This window comes from Mastigoproctus giganteus, chromosome 5, assembly GCF_048544385.1.
Source record: "Mastigoproctus giganteus isolate SK-2022 chromosome 5, ASM4854438v1, whole genome shotgun sequence".
NCBI classification, from domain to species: Eukaryota; Metazoa; Arthropoda; class Arachnida; order Uropygi; family Thelyphonidae; genus Mastigoproctus; species Mastigoproctus giganteus.
Window position 1 is genome coordinate 161003873 of NC_143579.1, and position 22026 is coordinate 161025898.

General features: G+C 39.5%; 1 protein-coding gene across 1 annotated transcript in view; it reads right to left on the minus strand.

Moving 5' to 3' along the window:
- The window catches only part of LOC150085797 (TBC1 domain family member 12-like), a 458606-nt gene that overhangs the window by 83340 nt on the left and 353240 nt on the right, over positions 1-22026 (minus strand). The window contains exon 9 of the mRNA XM_090374697.1: positions 1045-1173. Within this exon, the coding sequence (XP_090230823.1) occupies positions 1045-1173 (129 nt within the window). The remainder of the gene's footprint in view (positions 1-1044; positions 1174-22026) is intronic.

Sequence of the window (22026 nt, forward strand, 5' to 3'; positions counted from 1 at the left end):
CTTCTTCTGAGACATTCATTAGGTCCCATTCAGAAATAACATCTTTGGATGAATTAAGTGTGGCATGTGGGGACACCTTAACTGGAACTCCACCAAATGAGGTGAGTCTGAGTAGAGACTCAGAGTGTTTGGAGTTGGTGGTCTCAACAAGCAGGTCGCCAGATTTCAGTCGTCGTACCATTTTAGTGGAGCCAGCTACGCTCTCAAGACATTTTTGAATGAGGAATGGTGATAAACTACCCAAGGATTGGTTAGTTAGCAAATGCATAATCAGAAAACTTGGGTTTTCCATTCGGGGAGCATCCGTCCTCAGTCTCTTTGGATTGGATGAGTCATTATCGGGTAGGTGCAAATCCAATGAATTTGGATTTGCAGTCCTAATTGGTGGGAAATTGTCACAGTCTCCGTGTTTTGCTCCTTTTGGCCCAGGGGGTTGGTTTTACCACCCAGATTTTGGGTCCCGCCACGGGGAGGCAGGAGCAGTGCCACAAGGTGACCAAGCGGCTAAGTTAGTTAGTTAGTACTATTAGAAATAAAAAACAGAAAGGTAACTTTCCTTTCTGAGCTACACTAATTAATCAATAAAGAAAACAGTTGTTGAAACAAAATATAATCTCTCACTTGAAGGCTCTTTAGAGATAACGCTTTGAGATACGCAAGGAAATTGCTTGGTCACGGAACGCTTGGCACCCGGTGCCCCCACTGATGTCAATGATAATTAGTAATATGGAAAATTACATATTACTAAGTTTCACTGACATCAGTGGGACACTGATCTGTAATTTTCCTATTTTCATGCACAAATTCACAATTTCAGTTGTTCAGAGAAAATGTCAAAAATGTGTAAGTACAATATCTGTATTCTTAGGAATTACACCAAAGTTAGATACATTCAACAAAAAGGAAACAATAAAATAAAAAACACAACAACCCTTGTTTATGCTATAAAGTATTATATGCTAAGGTAACAATGATAAAAAAAAAATTTAAAAAAAAATACTTAATAACAAACTGTTTTAAAATTTGGAAAACATTTCGACTTACCATTTTTTGTTCAATCATAAAAAATGCTAACTGACATGGTCTATTAAGCAGATTTGCAAAGCATATAAAGGCATCAACTGCTTCCATATTCAGCAATAACATGGCTGCTAAGAAGGACATACCTTGCACCTGAAAGAAGATATAAAATTAAGCCCTTATGAAAAACCTATTCTTATAATTAAATTAAAACTGATGAAATCAGGTATCTTTTAGGTTGCTGATTAATTAAGTTTACTAGCTCAAAGTTTATTTTCATAAGCACTAGCTTTTCTTCTAGAGCAACTTTAGAAGCTGAAAATATAGTTTAAGTTGTGGTTCTGTGTTAGCTATTGTCTCAAGAGCAGCAGCTTAGGCTATAATGCACCTAGCCTAACGAAACTCTCCTAACCTATTTTTAGGTTAGGAGAGTTTTGTGTTTCAACATTTTTCACTACTCTTGATGTGGTTTAGAAGAAAATCAAGTTCTGCTTTATAATCATGAAGCTGGCTGATTTTGATTTTACTGGCGCAAAAACGACTGTGGTTATAATGTGGCAGAAAAAAGTTAAAATGCAAAAAAACAATAGATTCTGTTAACCTTTAAACTACACACAAATAGAAGCAGTATAAGTTTAAAAAAAAAATGATCTAATTTAAATGTGTGTAGGTAGGTGGTAGATGACTTTTATCAACCCGGTGAAATACCACCACTTTGCTTATTGGAGGCTTGAAGTGGTGAAACCCATGTTTAGTCTCTAGAGCAATGTTTCCGGCATTCTCCTCCCCCTATATTTCTCCTTCAACCCACGCACGGTACTAAGTACTGTAGGTTTTGATACCTTTCATGTTTGGGGTTTTCATAAAAAAAAAAAAAAAAAAAAATGTATTAATGGCTTATAAAAACATTAAAACTGCTGACAAATGGGCACTATCTGATAAAATCTGAGTGAGTGCATAAGGCCCAGTCAGATGAGTAGTCTCAGACTTTATCCAGTTTTTAGGAGAAAAGTAGCATGATGGAAAATGAACATGCCAGGGTGGAAGGGTTTGCTTTGGTGTTTGTTGTTGTTATATTTGTTGGTGTATCAGCATCTTATGCAATAATGCACTAATTACTGTCTGATATTTTCTTACAGGTGATAGGGGTTCAGATAAGGTGATATTTCTTTATCAATTTTAGGAAAAGAAAAATACCATCCATGTTCTCTTGATCTTCTAGGACACACTGTACTGTTAGCGGATTGCAATTCTAAAAATTTCAGGAAAAAGCTGTTTTCCGTTCTTTTTGATATTGTGGCCATTCTATGATGATATGCTTTACTGTAAATGGGCATAAACAGTTACTGCATTGTGGAGGGTCACTGTTTATTAGTAAATAGCTGTGAGTGAGGAATGTATGAATAATGCATAATCTGGCTAGATTGATTGATTTGGGTTTTATTGGCGCATTAGCAACTTAGGCTATAATGCGTCAAGACCAGGTCATGTATAAAAGAGTAAACTTTCAGTGACCTAATTAGTTAGGTCACTATGTCAAAAAATTAAACAAATGTATAAAAGGTAAATCAACAGAAAATCACAATAAAATGTAAATTTTATATATAAGCAAAAACGTTTATTGATTTTAAAAAGCTAAAAACAGCAGACACGTGGTCATTGTCGGATAAAATCTGGCTGAGTGTATAAGGCTCAGCCAGATGACTAAAAGCGGTAAAATAAAAATCACGTTTGGGGTAAAACGTGGACATACGGTTAAAATGTGATAAATAGATAAAATGGTGTCACAGTTCTCGCACATAGGACAGTCATCTGCCCTCAGCAGAAAAGAATGTGTAAGATGACTGTGTCCTATGCGGAGACGAGCTAGAACAACTTCCTCCTTACGATTCCTGTGCAGACTAGACTGCCACGGTTCAATCACAGGCTTTATACAATATAATTTATTCGCAGTCTGTCTATTCCACGAATCCTGCCATTGGGAATGTATCTTTTGATGTACTATTTGCCTGTAGTCTGTATAGGGAACTAACAGGCAGCGGTTATTATTGGGAATTGCTGATTTGGCTGCGGCGTCAGCCAAATCATTTCCCCTAATCCCAATGTGGCTGGAAATCCAGCAGAAGCGGATGTCATATTCGCATTCATGGAGAACGTGAATCTTGTGCTGAATGCTAGACAGAACTGGATGAGGATTATACCTCACAGATATTAAAGCCTGTAACATGCTAAGAGAGTCGGAATATAAAATGAACCGTTGGTATTGGCATTTACTAATATGATCCAAGGCTAACTCTACAGCGTGCAGCTCTGCAGTAAATATGCTGCATTCAGAGGGAATCTGCTCTGATATAGTGCTGTCTGTAAAGACAGCAGCAGATCCCACATGATTCCGACTTCGAACCGTCTGTGTAGACTGGCGCGAAGTCGGAATATTCAGTTCGGTGTGCTGAATGAAGCTGCAGGTAGACACGATGGAGTGTCCGACTTTCCCCAGTTTCTAAGCGACAAGTCGCATGCCGGGACACGAGCATGCCAGGGTGGAAAGGGTTGCTTTGATGTTTGGGCAACCTTGTCTACCTTGATATTAAGTTCATTGAGTAGCTCTTGGAAACGTATACCAAAAGGACGAATGGCAGTCTTACGAGTATTGTACAAGTTTTCCCATCGTGGCTCAAAAACAAAGGGGGGTCACGTAGGATGGTCTGGCAGGGATTTCAGTTTTAAAGCGTACTTTAATGACAACTGCTTACGTCGAAACGATAACGGTGGTTCGTTTGCTTTGACATATAAACTCTGGACAGGAGATGTTCGAAATGTTCCAGTAGCGATACGTATAGCCTGATGATGGACAGGATCCAGCCATCGAAGTACACTGTCTCTGGCTGAAGAATATACTTGGAACCCATAATCTAATTTGGATCGCACAAGTGCACGGTAAAGCCGTAGAAGGGTGCATCGGTCTGCACCCCAAGATAAGGAGGAGAGCGAGTGGAGCATATTAAGGGCTCTTGTGCACTTTGTGCGGAGTTGACGAATATGATCCAAAAAGGTCAATTTTTTATCGAATATGAGTCCCAAGAATTTTGTGTTCGCTGCTACTGGAATAGCATTTTGTCCAAGCCTTAATTCAGGTTCAGGATGAAGATTATGCTTGCGACAAAAGTGTACGCAAACGGTCTTCTCCGGCGAGAACCTCAAGCCATTAGCAAGTGCCCAGGAATTCAGACTATCAATGGCTTTCTGCAGTTGTTTTTCAATAACCCTCATGTTGCATGACTGGCAAAAAATGCTAAAGTCATCAACATAGAGGGCACTGTTTACAGTTGGAGGAAGTTGTTCTGTGATGGAATTTATTTTGATGGCAAAAAGCATGACACTTAATACTGATCCTTGTGGTACTCACTCTCTTGGCTAAAGGAGCGAGAGAGTGAGGATCCCACATGAACTTGGAACGATCGATTGGCTAAAAAGTTTTGAATAAAAAAGGGCAGATGCCCTCTTAGGCCTAGGCTATGTAAATCTTTTAAAATGCCAAATCTCCAAGTTGTGTCATACGCTTTCTCCACGTCAAAGAACACCGACACCAAGTGTTCGCGTTTTAGGAAAGCATCCCGGATGGATGCTTCCAATCTAATAAGATGGTCCAAAGTGGACCAGTTCCTTCGGAAGCCGCACTGGATGCTGGAGAGAAGGTCATTTGATTCTAAATACCATATTAAACGAGAATTGACCATTCTCTCCAAGATTTTGCACAGACAGCTAGTCAGAGCAATAGGACGATAATTGGTGGTGACTTTTGGATCCTTTCCTGGCTTAGGAAAGGCAAGAACGATTGAATCTGGCTAGAGTGTGTGTGTGGGATATGGAGGTTTAATGGTGCATAAACTTCTGGGGCTATAGTGTGCCTATTCATAGTGAACTGCTAAAAACAAAATTCAGTTGTAATGATTTGATTTTTGTTACAGTAATCTTTCAGAATTTATGATAAAGTCCAATTCTTTTCAGAAAAGATAAAAATTCATCGATATTTCCTTCCTCGCCAATAATATGCTTTAATGTCATCGGTTCTCGCAGATTTGTCAGGGAAGACAGGACGGCTGTTCTGTCTTGTTGATACTGTGGGCAGTCGATTAGTATGTTTCACTGATAAATGTTCTGAACAGTGTGGACACCGAGGAGGATCCTCTCCTGTGAGTAGATGGAGGTGAGTGAGACACGTATGCCCTATTCGTGCCCGTGCAAGTACTACTTCTTCTCTTCGCACTGTTTTGATGCTAGAGTGCCAAAGCTTTGGGTGCTGTTTCAACTGATAGAGTTTATTATTGGTTTGGGTGTGCCATAGCTCTTTCCACTGTGCAAGACATGTTGTTTGTATGATATGATTATAGTCATAGATAGGAATAGGAGCAAGGGTTAAATCATAAGTTCAGGGATTTTTGGCAGTTTTGTCAGCGAGTTCATTCCCTTTTATCCCCGAATGGGCCGGGAACCAGCAAAAGGTCACTGATTGATGACATTCCTCAATTTTTAATAATAGGCTTCTGATTTGGTTTAACATAGGATGAACCTTGTAAGAAAAGTTTTGTATTGCTGTAATTGAGCTTAGAAAGTCAGTGTATACAATAAATTTTAGAGATGGGTAGAGATTCAGGTTTTCTAAAGCTAATTTTAGTGCATGAAGTTCTGCAGAAAAGCTGCTATATTCAGGTGGAAGGGAAGCAGAAATGATTGTAGTGGGAAATACTGCTGCTGCTTCAACAGCTGAATGTGGTTTGGTGCCATCAGTATATATTTGCAATAAACTAGCATATTTCTGAATATGGCTTGCATGGAGTTGTTTCACGTTGAGTGATGGTAGGCGATTCTTTCCTCATTTTTGAAGATAAGTATCACAAGTTAATTGAAGAGGAGGTGTCCAAGGTGGATGAGAGCATTTCACAACTTCTAGCCTGTTGACATTTGGAATATTCCAACTCTGTGTTATATCAATTAGGCATAAGCCTGCCGGTCTTATTTTACTGGGTTTATTCCTATAGAGGTTTTGCAGTGGTGGATTAAAGAGGTATGGCTCAACAGGATACCGACAGCAACTTTGTATTTGGGCTGCATACTTAAGAAGTAGTGTTTTCCTGTGGAGACAAAGAGGGAGGGCTCATGTGCTTCGATATATAAACTATGAGTAGGATATGTCCTGAATGCTCCAAGGGCAATCCGCAATGCACTATTATAGGGTTCAACCGACGAAGTGTACTCTGTTGGGCAGAATCATAGATTGGGGCACCATAATCCAAATGGGATCTGATCAATGCTCTGTATAAGAGAAGCAAAGATGGATGGTCTGCTCTCCAAGACAGGGCAGATAAAACTCTGAGTATGTTCAGTTTTTTGAGTCAGGAAGCATGCACCGATTTGCAACAGTTTTCTGCTGAGATAGATGATAGTCATTGAGTCCTGCCCACTTTTGGACCTTATTCAAGGATATCTGCAATTGACCCTCAATGGATCTCATATTCTGAGAGTGGCAAGAAATGGAGAGATCATCCGCATAAAGATAGGCCTCAACTGTATTTGGAAGTTCTTTTGTGATAAAATAAATTTTAAGAGCAAAGAGGGTTGCATTTAATACAGAACCTTGTGGCACTCCTTCTTCCTGTAAAAATGTCATAGAAAGCGAATTGTGGTATCGAACTTGGAACGAACAATTCTGGAGAAAGTTCCTAATGAATATAGGAAGGTTGCCTCGTAGACCAAGGGCATGAAGGTCGCTGAGAATGCCATGGCGCCAGGTAGTGTCAAATGCCTTCTCTATGGAAACCAAAACAAGATGTTCGTTTTTGACGAAGGCATTGCGAATTGCAGACTCTGCCTTGATCATAGATCTAAGGAGGACCTATTCTTACAAAAGCCATGCTGATTATTACTCATTAGGTGTTGTGTTTTGATAATCCAAACAAGTCGATTATGAATAATTTTTTCAAGTATTTTACCGAGGCAACTGGAGAGGGAAATTGGTCGGTAATTGTATGGCCTGGTAGGGTCTTTTCGAGGTTTCAAAAACGCAAGAACTGTAGCATGATGCCAAGAGCTGGGATAAATGTTTTCCATAAATATTCGATTATAGTAGACCAGCAGTATTTGTAAATTTTTGTAACCACGGTTTTGTAACATAATGTAAGATATTCCATCTGGCCCAGCGGCAGCGTTGCGTGTTGTTTTAATGGCATGTAGAAGTTCATGTTATTGAAGAGGCTGGTTATGCGGAAGGAAAATGGAGGTTCTAAAGTTGATGGCTCGTTGTTCAGTCATGGTATTTATTTTCTGAAAATCTGCAGAATAAGTTGAGGCCGCTGAAACTTCGGCAAAGGTTGTTTTACCCAAGGCATTTGCTATGTCCTTAGGAGCAGAGAGTTCTTGCCCATTCCATGAAAGAATTGGAGATGGGACGGTTGGAAATTTCCCGGAAATCTGCCTGATTTTCTTCCATATTAACCTGGAGTTAGTGTTTCTGTTTATGGTTGATGCAAACCTGATCCAAGAATTTTTCTTGTTTTCTCTTTGAATGTGACGTGCTTTCGCTCTTAGCTTCTTGTATTGATAAGATTAGCCGTGGTTGGTGATCTACGAAATAAATTCCATGCTTTATTTTTTAACTTATTAGCTATTGTGCATTCTTGATTCCACCAATAATTAAGGTGCTGTCGGGATTGGGGATTCGAAAATGGAATTGAACATTTAGCTGCAGACAGTAGGTGTGAAGTTATATAATCTGTGGCTTCATCTATTGACTGTGTTCATATATATTGCTCATTCAGGGTGAAAACTGATTGAAATTTGACTCAGTTGGCTTGAGAGAACTTCCATTTCCTGCAGGGTTTGACTAATGATGGTTGTGCAGTGAGCAGATCACAGATAATCGGAAAATGATCACTGCCCAAGAGGTCGTCCATAACAGACCATTCTATGATTGGAAACAGAATCAGGGAACATATTGATAGATCGATTACAGAAGTTTGTCCAGTTGATAATTGTATGTGAGTGGGTGCACCAGTATTAAGAACAGTAAGGTTTTGCTTATCTAGAAAAGTTTCAATTAGGCGGCAATGTGTATCCAATTTTGTTGATCCCCATGAGGGGTGGTGGCCATTGAAATCATCCAAGAGACAGACAGGGGGTGGTAATTGATTTAGCAGGTTTTCAAGATCTTGGTAAGAGAAGGTATGACTTGATGGGAGATAGACTGATACTAGTGTTAACGCAATCTGGGTTGTCAAACGTATGGCAACAACTTCAATTTCAGTTTGCAAAACAATTTGTTAGGTCCGGATCATTGAGCTGACCAAGATGGCCACGCCTCCACGGGCAGCATTTGAAGTATTTATTCTGTTCTAATTAAGTATTCCGTATTTATAAATAATATTGATGATGGTATATCAAGCTTAATGTCCAAGTTTGCAGACGATACAAAGGTTGGCAGGGTTGTTAAGAACGCTACTGACGCTATGCTGCTGCAACAGGATCTGGAAAGGTTGAGCAGATAGGCTGAGAGGTGGCAAATGAAGTTTAACATTGACAAATGTAAAGTACTACACATGGGAAACAGCAACCCCATAGCAGCGTATCAACTCTGTGTTACTACACTGACAGTGGTAGAGAATGAAAAGGACCTGGGGGTAATTGTGCAGGCAGATATGAAGTTCTCTGAGCAGTGCAGACGGGCTGCAAGAGTAGCTCACGGTGTCTTATCAATGATATACAGGAATTTTTCTAGCAGGGATAGGGAGGTGGTTATTCCCTTGTATAAGGCAATGGTCAGGCTGCACCTTGAGGACTGTATACAGGTCTGGAGGCCTCATTTCAAGAAGGATGTAGAGCTGCTGGGAACGAGTACAGAGAAGGGCAACAAGGTTAGTGAACGGAACGAAGGGTTGCTCTTATGAAGAAAGGCTTAAGTTTTGCAAATTACAGTGTCTGGAGACTAGGCACTGGTGAGGTGATCTGATAGAGGTGTACAAAGCCTTGAATGGTTTGAGCATGCTCAATGCTGATGGGATACTGCCTCTCGATCAGAATAATCACCTGAGAGGGCATAAATTTTAATTGAGGAAAGACAGATTTGGATAGATGTGCGGAAATTTGCCTTTAGCCAGCGGGTAGTTGGTTGGTGGAACAGACTTCCATCCCGCGTTGTGGAAGTTGATAGCCTAAATAAATTTAAGGCTCAGCTGGACAGGTATTTCGAACGAACGGAGGGGTGAAGTGAAAGGTTTTTTTTTTTTTTTTTTTTGCTGATGCTGCATAAGCTTGCTTTCTTGCATCATATGCCTCTACTAATGCTAACACATCTTCCCCTCAATTATTTTCCCCAACATGCTTTCTCTTCTCAATACATGTCCTATAAAGTTCTTTTGCCTTCTTCTTAGTTCTTTTACTAACATTTTCTCTTCACCTACTTTCCTCAAAACTTCCTCATTACTCATCCTGTCCACCCTTTTCACCTTTTCATTCTTCTCCACATCCACGTCTCGATGCTTTTAGCTGTCTAATCTCCTCTCTTCCCAATGCCCATGTCTCTAAGCCATATAGTACAACAGTCCATATTAATGTTTTCACCATTTGCTTTCTTAATTCCTTCTTGAAATTTCTTCTCAATAGTTCTCTTCTATTACTAAATGCCTTTTTGCCCATTGCAATTGTTTTTATTTCTTCCAGGCTTTTTTCATTTTCTGTCATCATATATCTATATCTGTTGAAGTATCTATATCTGTCCACCTGTTCCAATATTATTTCATCTAATTTTACATGGATTCTTCTTCCTGGCCACTCTGAAATTAACATTATCTTGGTTTTCTTGCTGTTAATCTTCATATTGTACTCCTTTACTTTGCTGTTCAAGATATCCAAGGAGCTCTGTAATTCTTCCTCATTATTAACCCCAGGGTCCTGAGCTAGATATCATCATTCTTGGTGATTCCCTTCTACTTTTGACTCTCCTCTCTCTCTCTCTCTCTCTCTCAGGGTAACTCGGGGAATTTTTTTATTTTTTTGGCTGGTGCAGAATAAGTCTCAGGCTTCCTTGCACCATATAGCTAATAATAATAGAAATAAAAGTATTACGATCTTGTCGATAGATGGCATAGTTCTTAATGTTGGTGGAAATCTGAGGAGTTAGATAGGTTTCCTGTAAACAGAAACCGACTGGAGAGTAGCAGTTAAGACTTGAATATCATTAAGGTTGCTATGAAATCCTCTGGAATTCCATTGTAGAATATAAGACATTACTGGTGTTTAGTAGCTGTATCTGACTGTTTTTTTTAATGTGACTGGCTTGTGATGTTCAGGCTTTGGTTTGTCTTTTTTGGAGAAGAATGGTCGACCGGTGTCCATTTCTTCTTCCGCATGTATTTCTAAGATAGGTTCTTCCTGTCTGGATGAGTCGAGAATATCCATAGATGTTTCTTGGATATTCTTTTTTAAATGTGAGCTCCGATTACTCGATGTAGAAGCAATCACTGGGAGAGGAGAAGGAGATGCTGCTGGTACTGTAAGTGCAGTATTATTTGCTTGGTTCAACTGCTTAGGGATATTGGACTGTTGCTGGGAGAGAACAGCCCGAGCCCAGTCAGAGATTGAAGTGTTTGAAGAGATTGTAACATCGGTTTGGGTGCCCACTGATTGATATTTTTGCGCAATACTGGCGTATGTATGCTTAGTCATACTGGGGGCAATTACTTTCCGTGTTTCTTGAAAACTTACTTTATTTTCAATCTTATATTTTACAATTTTCTTTTTAGTTTTCCATTTGTTGCATGACCTGGAATAAGCAGGATGGTTGACTCTACAGTTGGGGCAGGCCATTTCTTTTGCTGAGCAATCACTTTTAGTGTGGTCAGAGGACCCACAATTGGGGAAAACTTGATTTCCTCTGCATGCCGTTTGAGAGTGGCCATACTTTTGGCACTTAAAACATCTCAATGGATTAGGAATGTAGGGCCTAATGCGACAAAGTAGATAGCCTGCTTTTATCGATGTTGGTAGATTTGGCGTATTGAAAGTGAAAATAATGTTCCTTGTAGGCGTAAGCGTATTGTCTTTTTTATTCATAATCCTTTTGACTGCAATGACATTTTGGTCTTAAAGTTTTTGTGTTATCTCCTCCACCTCCTCCGTGACATTCAATAGCTCCCAGCTGGATATAACCCCTTTGGATGTATTTAGGGTTGCATGGGGAGAAACCTTTACTGGAATTCCAGCAAAGTTGGCAAGGTTTAGTAGTGTCTGTGAATGTCCACGGTTTATTGTCTCCACTAGTAGGTCCCCTGTTTGCAGTCTCTTGACTGTCTTAGGAGATCCTGCCAGACTTTCCAGGTTTTTCTGGATAAGAAACGGAGAGAGCTTACTGAGAGTCTGATCTGCAAGAGAGTGCATTATTAGAAATGCAGGACAATTTGTTGCTGAGGAACTGGTTTTCAACCTCTTGGGTTGCGACGTGTTATGCTCATTGTCTTAACTCTGGCCGAGAGCTTGTCGGCTCGAGAGGCGGAAAGGCATGTCCATATTTGCTCCTTTTAGCCCTTGGCAGATTAGCTTTTCTGCCAAGATTTCCGGCCCCGCCACGGGGAGGCAGGAGCACTGTCCGGTGTGACCAAGCGTAAAGTAGTAAGTGTTAGTAAAAGAAATATGAAAAATAAAGAAAGGTAGCTGATATTAAAAAATAAATTTCTTAAGGATAGGAACTTAAAAGAACTATTAATCACGTTTAGATAATCAATCTTGAAGCACAGAGAAAACGCTCGATCACAATCGCTTGGCACCTGGGGCCATAATCTGGCTAGAATGTTTTCTTTCTTCCTTTCTGTTTCATCTCAGGCCAGATTGCTACTTTTTAGGTTCTCTCTTGATTTCAAAAAGTTTATTATTTGTTTGATCTTTCCACATGCGTGTCCACAGTCCTTTATATGTCTGTTTGTTAAAGGACTTATGGTCAATATAAGGAGTCCTGAGATTAGATGGCATCACATTTGTAGAAATTTTAGCAGCTAGATCTGCCTGTTCATTTCTGGGATTCCAAAATGTCCAGGGATCCAACAAAATATTATTAGCTGTCCATAAAGTTCTAATAATTGTTCCCAAATTTTCTGTATCAGAGGATGACTAGGGGAGGATTTACGCTGTAGAGCATTGACAGCACTAAACAAGTTTGTATATATGATGGATTGTGTGCATCCGGCTTTTTTATATTCTGTGTGTGTGTGTGTGTGTGTGTGTGTGTGTGGTATGGTTGTTTATTGGTGTATTAGCTGCTATGGCTATAGTGCACCTGTTCGTAGGAATATTAGAAAATAATTAATAATGAAGCCAGTTTAAATTAATTTCAGTTCTCAAACCTATTCATAAAAGATGATACACACCAATTTGTTTTAAAAAGCAGAAAAGTTTGTTAACCTTTGTGTCCTCTCCAATGATATGATGTAATGTCAATGGTTCTCGATGATTAACCTGATTTAGAAGTACTGCAGCTCGATGTTGTTGATAGTGTGGACAGTCAATCAGAATATGTTTGACTGTTAGATGTTCTAAGCAGTGTAGACACTGAGGAGGATCATCGCCCATTAGTAGATGGAGGTGAGTCAGATGGGTGTGTCCTATTCTCATTTGTGTGAGTACCACTTCTTCCTGCCGCACGGTCTGATTGCTCGAGTGCCAGAACTGCGGGTCTTGTTTCAACTAGAAAAGTTTGTTATTCATTTGGTTATGCCATAACTCTGTTCACTGTGCATGGCATGCTGCTTGAATTAAGATATTATAATCGGGCGCTGGGTTAGGTCTAAAGAGATTAGATCTAAACTTGGACTTCTGGCAGATATAGCAGCCACTTCATTCCCTTTTATGCCTGAATGTGCTGGAATCCAGCAAAAATTCACTAGTTGTTGACAATGATAAATCTGCAATAACAAACTCCTGATTTTCATTAAAATATGGTGATTCTTTTGAGAAGTATTCTGCATTGCTCTAATTGAGCTGAGAGAGTCAGTGTAAACTATATATTTTGCAGATGGATGTAGAGTCAAATTTTCTAGAGCTAATTGTATTGCACACAGTTCTGCTGAAAAGTTGCTATGCTCAGGTGGAAGAGAAGCTGCTATGATAGCAGAGGGGAAACACTGCTGCTGCTCCAACAGTTGAAAGAGATTTGGAACTATCCGTATATATGAGCAAGAAGTCAGCATAGGTTTGAATATGGCTAGCATGGAGTTGTTGCACAGTCAGTGCCGGTAGACGATTCTTTCCCCATTGAAGAAAATAGGTATCACAGGTTAGTTGAGGAAAGGTTGTTCATGGTGGATGAGAGTAATTCTTTTTCTGTTGCCTATTGTGAAGAGGAACATTCCAATTCTGTGATATTTCAAGGAGCGGTAGGCCAGCTGGTCTTTCAACCAAGAAATCAACCAAGCTTTACTTGGTTGATTTCTGTAGAGATTGAATAGTGGTTGAATAAAAAGGTATGCCTGAATAAGATACAAAGAGCAAGTCTGTATTTTGGCTGCATATTTAAGTAATAGCATTTTTCTATGAAGATGCAAAGGGGGCTCATGAGCTTCAATGTATAGACTCTATTCTTCTTCTCCAGATGATATGTGTATTGGTGTCTTTTGTGATGGTTGAGGGAAAAGCAATCCACGAATCACGATTCACTTCCCGTATAATTTGTCTCTCTTTAGCTTTAAGTCTTTTATAAGTGATTAAGGTACTGGTGGTAGGATACTTGCAGGAATTATTCCAAGCAAGGTTTTTCTCCTTTTTGGAATGAAAGCAATCTGTATTCCACCAGTGATTTCGTTGAATGTGATATGGTTTAGATTTTGGAATAGAAGCATGGGCTGCAGTTAGAATCTGATTGGTGATGTAAGCGATTACATCATCAATTAGCTGTTTTTGACATAAAGCCTGTTTAGAAATATTCTGGCGGAATAGCCATCCCTTTTTAAACTTCCAAGTGGATTGTTGATCAAGAATTGGAGTTATCCCTGTTTATAATTGGCAAATAATAAACAAGGGATCGGTTTACATTGACCATGTCATGAATGGAAAGATGCACAGTGAACAGATTGATAAGTCAATTTCAGAAGTAGATCCTGTAGGTATGTGGATATAGGTGTGAGATCCAGAGTTTGGCAAATTCAGATTATTATTGTTCAAAAATCTTTCAATCAATTTGCCCCTTGTGTCCATTGCAGTAGATCCCCACAATGGATGGTGGCCATTAAAATCACCAAAAAGAAAAATTGGCATTGGGAGTTGTATAATGTTGTTGTGGGGGTTTGATGGCACATAAGCTGCTTTGGCTATAATGAGTCTATTCATTTATTGCATGAATAGATGAGAAATTCCTGTAATGTCAGAAAAGGCTGAGAGTTGAAGGATTCAGAAACATTTGCATTGTCACCGTTAAGATTTTATAGATTTATTGGTTTCCGAAGGTTAACCAATGATAGCAAGGTTGAATTTCTGTCTTGTTTATAATATGGGCATTCAATGAGAATGTGTTTAACAGTCAGAACAGAGATTTTCTAAGGCTAGTTTAAATGCATATAATTCTGATAAGAAGATACTGAATTCATGTGGAAGGGATGCTGAAATAGTGGTATCATTAACACTACTGCTGCTCCAATGTTTGATTTAGATTTAGAGCCATCTGTATAAATTGGAGAAAAATCAATATATGTGTGAGTGTGAACTGCATGAAGTTGTTTCACATTTGATGCTTGTAGAATATTTTTTCCCCATTGCAAGAGGTAAGTGTGACAGGTTGGTAGAGGAGTCGTCGTCCACGGTGGTTGAGCGCATATTACTACCGGTTGTACAGAAAGAATGGAAACATTCCAAACCTGCATCAGTTCAAGAAGGCGAAGACCAGCTGGTTTTACTATACTAGGTTTATTTCTGTAGAGGTTTTATAATAGTTGATTGAATAGGATACGAGACAAAACTTAATATTTTGACAGCATAATTCGGTAGCAGTGTTTTCCTGCATAAAGTTAGTGGTGCCTCATGAGCATCACTGTAGAGGCTATGTGCTGGTGATGTTCTAAAAGCCACAATTGCAGTCCTCAAGGCATTGTGCTGAACTGGATAAAGCCAGCGCAAAGCACTTGCTCTGGCAGAATTATAGACAGGCACACCACAATCGAGACGGGATCTGATTAAGACCCTGTATAACCGAAGCAGGGAGGTACGATCTGCACCCCATGTTAGGGCAGATAAAGTTCTGAGAATATTTAACTTTTTTAAATAGGAAGTACGGACATTTTTAATATGGTCTAAGAAATTTAATTCGTTGTCAAGAATTAATCCTAGAAATCTGACGTTAGTAGTGACGGATGGAGACATTGGAAATTTGAAGTTCAAGATACAGTTGAAGTTTGCGTTGTCTACAAAAATGTATAGCAACTGTTTTCTGCTGTGAGAGTCAATAGCCGTTAAGGCCACCTCACTGTTGAATTTTATTAAGTGATATCTGAAGCTGTCATTTAATAGATCTCATATTTTGGGAATGACAGGAGATGGAAATGTCATCGACATAAAAGTACGTCTCAACTATGTTTGGAAGCAGTTTAGTGATGGAATCGATTCTAAGAGCAAAAAGAGTGGAGCTCAGTACTGATCCCTGTGGAAAACCTTTCAACTGAAAGGATGTTGCAAAGAGGGCATGTTAGTATCTTAATTGAGATGATCTAGTGCGTAGAAAGTTCAGAACAAATATGGGAAGGTTGCCCCAAAGACCGAGAGAATAAAGATCGCTAATTATGCCATGCTGTCATGTGGTGTCAAAAGCCTTCTCTATATCTACTGAAACCATGACTAGATGTTTGTGTTTAACGAAGGCATTGTGAATGGCAAATTCTGCCTTGATCATGAGATCCAAGCATGACCTGTTTTATCGAAAGCCATGCTGATTATGGCTCATTACATGTTGTGACTCAATGTTCCAGATGAGAATACTATGGACAATGTTTTTTGGGATTTTGCTGAGGCAGCTTGATAGAGATATTGGTCTGTAGCTATGAGGGTTTAATGGATCTTTTCCAGACTTCAGGAATGCCAAAATTGTAGAGTGATGCTAAGAAGCTGGATAAACATATTCTAAAAAAATACAGATGTAAAAGACCAGGAGGAGCAAAGCTTTGTCATCAAGATGTTGCAGCATGACATAATACATGCCATATACTCCGGCAGCACCATTTTGAACTGTTTTAATGGCATGCAAAAGTTCAGAATATTGTAGAGGTTTGTTATATGGTAGAATGAGGGCAGTTTGGAAATTAACAGAATGCTGTTGTTTAATATTTTTAATTCACTGGAAGGATGTAGTATAAGCTGATGTTGCTGAGATTTCAGCAAAAGTATTGCCCAAAGCAACAGCTATATCCGAGAGACTAGAAAAATCTTGCCCATTCCAGCACAGGACTGGAGAAGCTATGGTTGGAAACTTACCAGAAAGCTGTCTAATTTTTTGCAGTCAGTATTTCTGTTAATTATTGATGAAAAATGGGTCCAAGATTCTTTTACGGCTTGCCTGTGTATGAAACATGCTTTTGACCTTAATTTCTTATAATTTATTAGATTGGATGTGGTTGGATATTGCCAAAACAAATCCCAGGCTTTATTTTTTGCTTTTGTGCATTCCTCATTCTAAGATTAATTGTAATGCTTTCAGCCCATGGAATTTGATAATGGTATTGTAAGTGTGACCCCATTTAGTAGATGCAAAGTGATATTTTACACAGTTTGTTTTGGCAAATTTCCATTTTCTGCACGGTCGAGTTAGAGGAACCTGTGCTATCAATACCTTGCATACGATTGGGAAGTGATCACTGCCCATAGGGTCATTAATAGCATACCATTCTATGGTCAGGATCAGTACAGGATAACAAATGGAGAGATCCATTGCAGAAGTATACCCAGTTGGGAGTTGAATACGAGTGTGCATGCTAGTATTCAGTATGGCGAGGTTTAGTGCCTCTAAAAAGATTTCAATGAGGCGACTCATCTATCTAATTTAGTGTTATTCCAATATGGGGAGCTATACGAACAGCAACATCTTCTATTTCAGTTTGAAGTGGGATATGCTTAGTTGGGATCTTTGAATTTATTAGGAATGCTACACCACTATGGGCAGCATTTGCTGTATTACGATCGCTTCGATAAAGGCAATAGTTCTTTATCAAAGGAGAAATTTGTGAGGTTAGGTAAGTTTCCTGAAGACAAAGAGCAACTGGAGAATACCAGTTAATTAGATCATGGATGTCATTTGTGTTGCAATGAAAGCCTCTGCAGTTCCATTGTAAAATACAAGGCATTATTTGTGTTTAATTGGTGGAGCTGTATCTGACTCCTTTTTGAAGGAGACTGGCTGATGATATTTCAATTTTGGTTTATTGGTATTGGTGTTTAAGGGCACAAGGGCAGCTAAGGCCAAAATGTGCCAGGTCCTATATTATTATCCTAAAGTAATATGATGTGTTCCATTTTTGCATCAGAGGAATTCATATATATGTATTTGCTTCAGAAAGGTACAGAGTGTAGCTAGGTTAGCACTATTACCAATCATGTGGTTAAGGGATAGTGGTTCTTGCAGTTGTGATCGAGCGTGGAAAGTACTTCTGAAATGGGAATAGTGAGGACAATCTAAAAGTATATGCCTGACTGAAAGCGGTAGTGTACAATGTGTGCATCGAGGTGGGTCATCCCCCATGAGTAGAAACATATGGGTTAGGTGCGTATGTCCAATTCTTAGTCTTGCTAGTATAACTTCTTCCTGTCTATTTTGTCTGAAGCTGGAAACCCATAAGGCTGGTTCATCTTTGATTTGGAGCAACTTGTTATTACTTTGTGCCTTCCATATTTCTGTCCACTGAAACATACAGGCTTTTTTAATATGCTTCAAATAATCTCTATATGGTACTTGGTAATTTGCGTGGTTTTTTGGCTGCCTGATCTGCTCTCTCATTGCCTAAGATACCAGAATGCCCTGGAATACAGCAGAATTTCACTGAATGATTCCTACTTCGTAGATGGTTTAAACAGCAAATGATTTGTTTTTTGATTGGTTGTGATGTTGAAAATTGATTGCCCAAAGCAGACACTGCACTCAACGAATCAGTGTATATTATACTGCTAGCATTGTGGAGGGTGCTAATATTCTGTAAGGCTAGTTTGGTTGCATATAACTCAGCAGTATAACTGCTGCATTCAACTGGTAGTGATATAGAGACTGTAAAGGACGGAAAGACAGCTGCGGCACCTACGGCAGAACAGAACCTGTTTTTGAGCCATCTGTATATATTTGGTAGCTTTGTATATTGTTGAGGGCATGTTCTTTATGTAGTTGTTTGATATTTTCATCTGCCAGGGAGTTTTTTCCCCACTGCTGAAAGTGGGTATCACAGTGAGCGAGATTTACCGACCAGGGTGGGTCAGGAATATCGCTCTCTTGAATATGTTATCAAAATCAATATTCCAGGTGTGAATCAAATCTTTTAATCTAATACCAGTTGGTCTATTTTCAGTTGGTTTACTGTTATAGAAAGCTATCCACTCAGGATTGGAAAGCAATGGTTGAACGGGATGGTCTGGAAGGCTTTGAATTTTAGCTGCATAATTTAGAAGCAACATTTTCCTTCGAAGGTGAAGTGAAGGTTCGTGTGCCTCTACATACAGACTCTGAACAGGGGATGTTCTAAATGCGCCAAGAGCAGTGTGAAGGGCACTGTGTTGGATGGTATTAAGTCTGATTAATGCACTTTTCCTAGCTGAATCATATACGATAGCACAGTAGTCTAAACGAGATCTGATAATAGCACGATACAAATGTAACAGAGTGTATCTATCTGCTCCCCATGTCATAGCAGAAATGGACCTAAGTATATTAAGTTTCTTTAGACAAACAGTTCGGAGGTATGTGATATGTGGAATGAAGTTCAGTTTGGTGTCAAATTTTAAGCCTAAGAAACGAAGATTACTGGTGAGAGGGATCAAATGGTTTTTTAATCTGAGTTCTGGTTCCGGGTGTAGTTTACGTTTTTTGCAAAAGTGAACTGCAATTGTATTTTGATCTGATAATCGATATCCATTCTGCATTGTCCATACCTCCAACTTATTTATGGAGAGTTGCAGCTGTCTTTCAATGGTATGAATATTTTGTGAACGGCAAGATATAGTTAGATCATCAGCATACATATATAGTTCTACAGTATTTGGGATGTTGTGTGTTATGGTGTTCAGTCTAAGTGAAAAGAGGGCAGAGCTCAGTACTGATCCCTGCGGGACACCCTCCTCCTGAGTGTAGGTGTGTGTGTGTGTGTTATGGGGGTTTATCGGCGCATAAGCTGCTGTGGCTATAATGCGCCTATTCACATGAAAATGCTAAACACAAAATTTAAGCATAGCTAAAAACATAATTTACGCATAACAGTTTGGTTGCGTTTACAGAGATATTTTAGAATTTATCATAAAGTCCAATTATTTTCAGATAAGAGAAAAACTCGTTGATGTTTGCATCATCTCCAATAATATGTTGTAGTGTCATTGGTTCTCGTAGATTTCTCAGGGAACACAGCACGGATGTTCTGTCCTGTTGATAGTGAGGGCAGTCAATCAGAATATGTTTCACTGTTAAATTTTCTGAACAGTATGGACATTGAGGAGGATCTTCGCCTCAGAGCAGATGGAGGTGGGTCAGATATGTGTGTCCGATATGTGCCCGTGCAAGAACCACTTCTTCTCTTCGCACTGTTTTGGTGCTAGAGTGCCAATGCTTTGGATCCTGTTTCAACTGATAGAGTTTATTATTCTTTTGTGTGTGCCATAGCTCTTTCCACTTCGCGAAACCTGCTGTTCGTATGATGTGACAGTAGTCAGAGGCTGGAACCGGACTGGAGGTTAAATCGAAGGTTGACGGATTTTTAGCATTTTCATCAGCAAGTTCGTTACCCTTTATCCCCGAATGTGCTGGGATCCAGCAAAAGGTCACTGATTGATGACGTTCTTCAATTTGTAATAGGAGTCTTCGGATTTGATTTAACACAGGATGAGCCTTGTAGGAGGAGTTTTGCATTGCAGTTATTGAGCTGAGAGAGTCTGTGTATACAACATATTTTACAGATGGGTTGAGATTCAGGTTTTCTAAAGCTAATTTTATTGCATGAAGTTCTGCGGAGAAGCTGCTGTACTCAGGTGGAAGGGCAGCTGAGATGATAGTAGAGGGAAATACTGCCACTGCTCCAACGGCTGAATGTGATTTGGAGCCATCAGTATATATGGGCAAAAAATCAACATATTTCTGAATATGGCTTGCATGGAGTTGTTTCATATTGAGTGTTGGTAGACGATTCTTTCCCCATTTGTCAAGATAAGTATAAAAATATAACTGAGGAGGCGGAATCCATGGCGGTTGGGAGTAATTCATTAAATGTTGCCTGTTGAAAATTTGAACATTCCAACTCTGCATTAACTCAATGAGGCGTAAGCCTGCCAGTCTTATTTTACTGGGTTTATTTCTATAGAGGTTTTGAAGTGGTGGATTAAAGAGGTATGGCTGAACAGGATGATGACCACAATTTTGTATTCGGGCTGCATACTTTAGAAGCAGCGTTTTTCTGCGGAGGTGAAGGGGGGCTCATCAGCTTCAATGTACAAACTATGAGTAGGAGATGTCCTAAAAGCACCAAGTGCAATCCGCAATGCGCTATGCTGTATAGGATCCAGCCATCTCAATGTACTCTTACGGGCGGAATCATAAAGAGGAGCACCATAATCCAATCGGGATCTGATCAATGCTCTATATAAGAGCAACAAAGATGTACGATCTGCTCCCCAAGACAAGGCAGATAAAGCTCTTAGTATGTTCAGCTTTTTGAGGCAGGATATACGCACAGATTTAATGTGCTCAAGGAAATTCAGTTTCCTGTCAAGGATTAATCCCAAGAATTTGATGTTGTTAGTCACTGGAACGGTAAAGTTTTGCATCTGAAGTTCGGGATCTGTATGCATTTTCCGTTGATTGCAAAAGTGTATTGCAACAGTTTTCTGCTGTGATAGACGATAGCCATTTAACTCTGCCCACCTTTGGACTTTATTCAAAGATATCTGCAGCTGTCGTTCAATGGATCTCATATTCTGAGAATTGCAAGAAATAGATAGATCATCGGCATAAAGGTAGGTCTCAACAGTATTTGTTTGTTTGTTGTTTGGTTTTTAGGAGCATTAGCAACTAAGGCCATATTGCTCCGGGATATGCGGTGGTCATTACCTGACCTTTCCGCATCCTCCATATTTGGTGGTGACGGGCTCGAACCCGGGTCTAATCAAGAAGCGTGTGCTATGCACTGCTGCTCCTTCCCACCTGGCTACGGAGGCGCCTCAACAGTATTTGGAAGTTCTTTTGTGATGGAATCGATTCTTAGGGCAAAAAGAGTTGCACTCAGTACAGATCCTTGTGGCACTCCTTCTTCCTATAAAAATGACATAGAAAGCGAGTTGCGGTATTGAACTTGGAAAGAAGGAGTCCTGAGAAAGTTCCTGATGAATATAGGCAGGTTGCCTCATAGACCTAGAGCATGGAGGTCACTGAGGATGCCACGACGCCAGGTAGTATCAAATGCCTTCTCTATGTCTATGGAAACCATAACAAGATGTTCATTTTTTACAAAGGCATTACGAATTGCAAACTCTGCTTTGATCATGAGATCTAAGGAGGACCTGTTCTTTTGAAAGCCATGCTGATTATTGCTAATTAGTTGTTGCGTTTCGATGATCCAAACAAGGCAATTATGGATCATTTTTTCAAGTAATTTACCGAGGCAACTGGATAGAGAAATAGGTCTATAACTGATAGGACTGGTAGGATCTTTACCGGGTTTCAAAAAGGCAAGAACTGTGGCATGATGCCAAGAGCTGGGATAAATGTTTTCCATAAATATCCGGTTATAGTAGACCAGCAGTAAA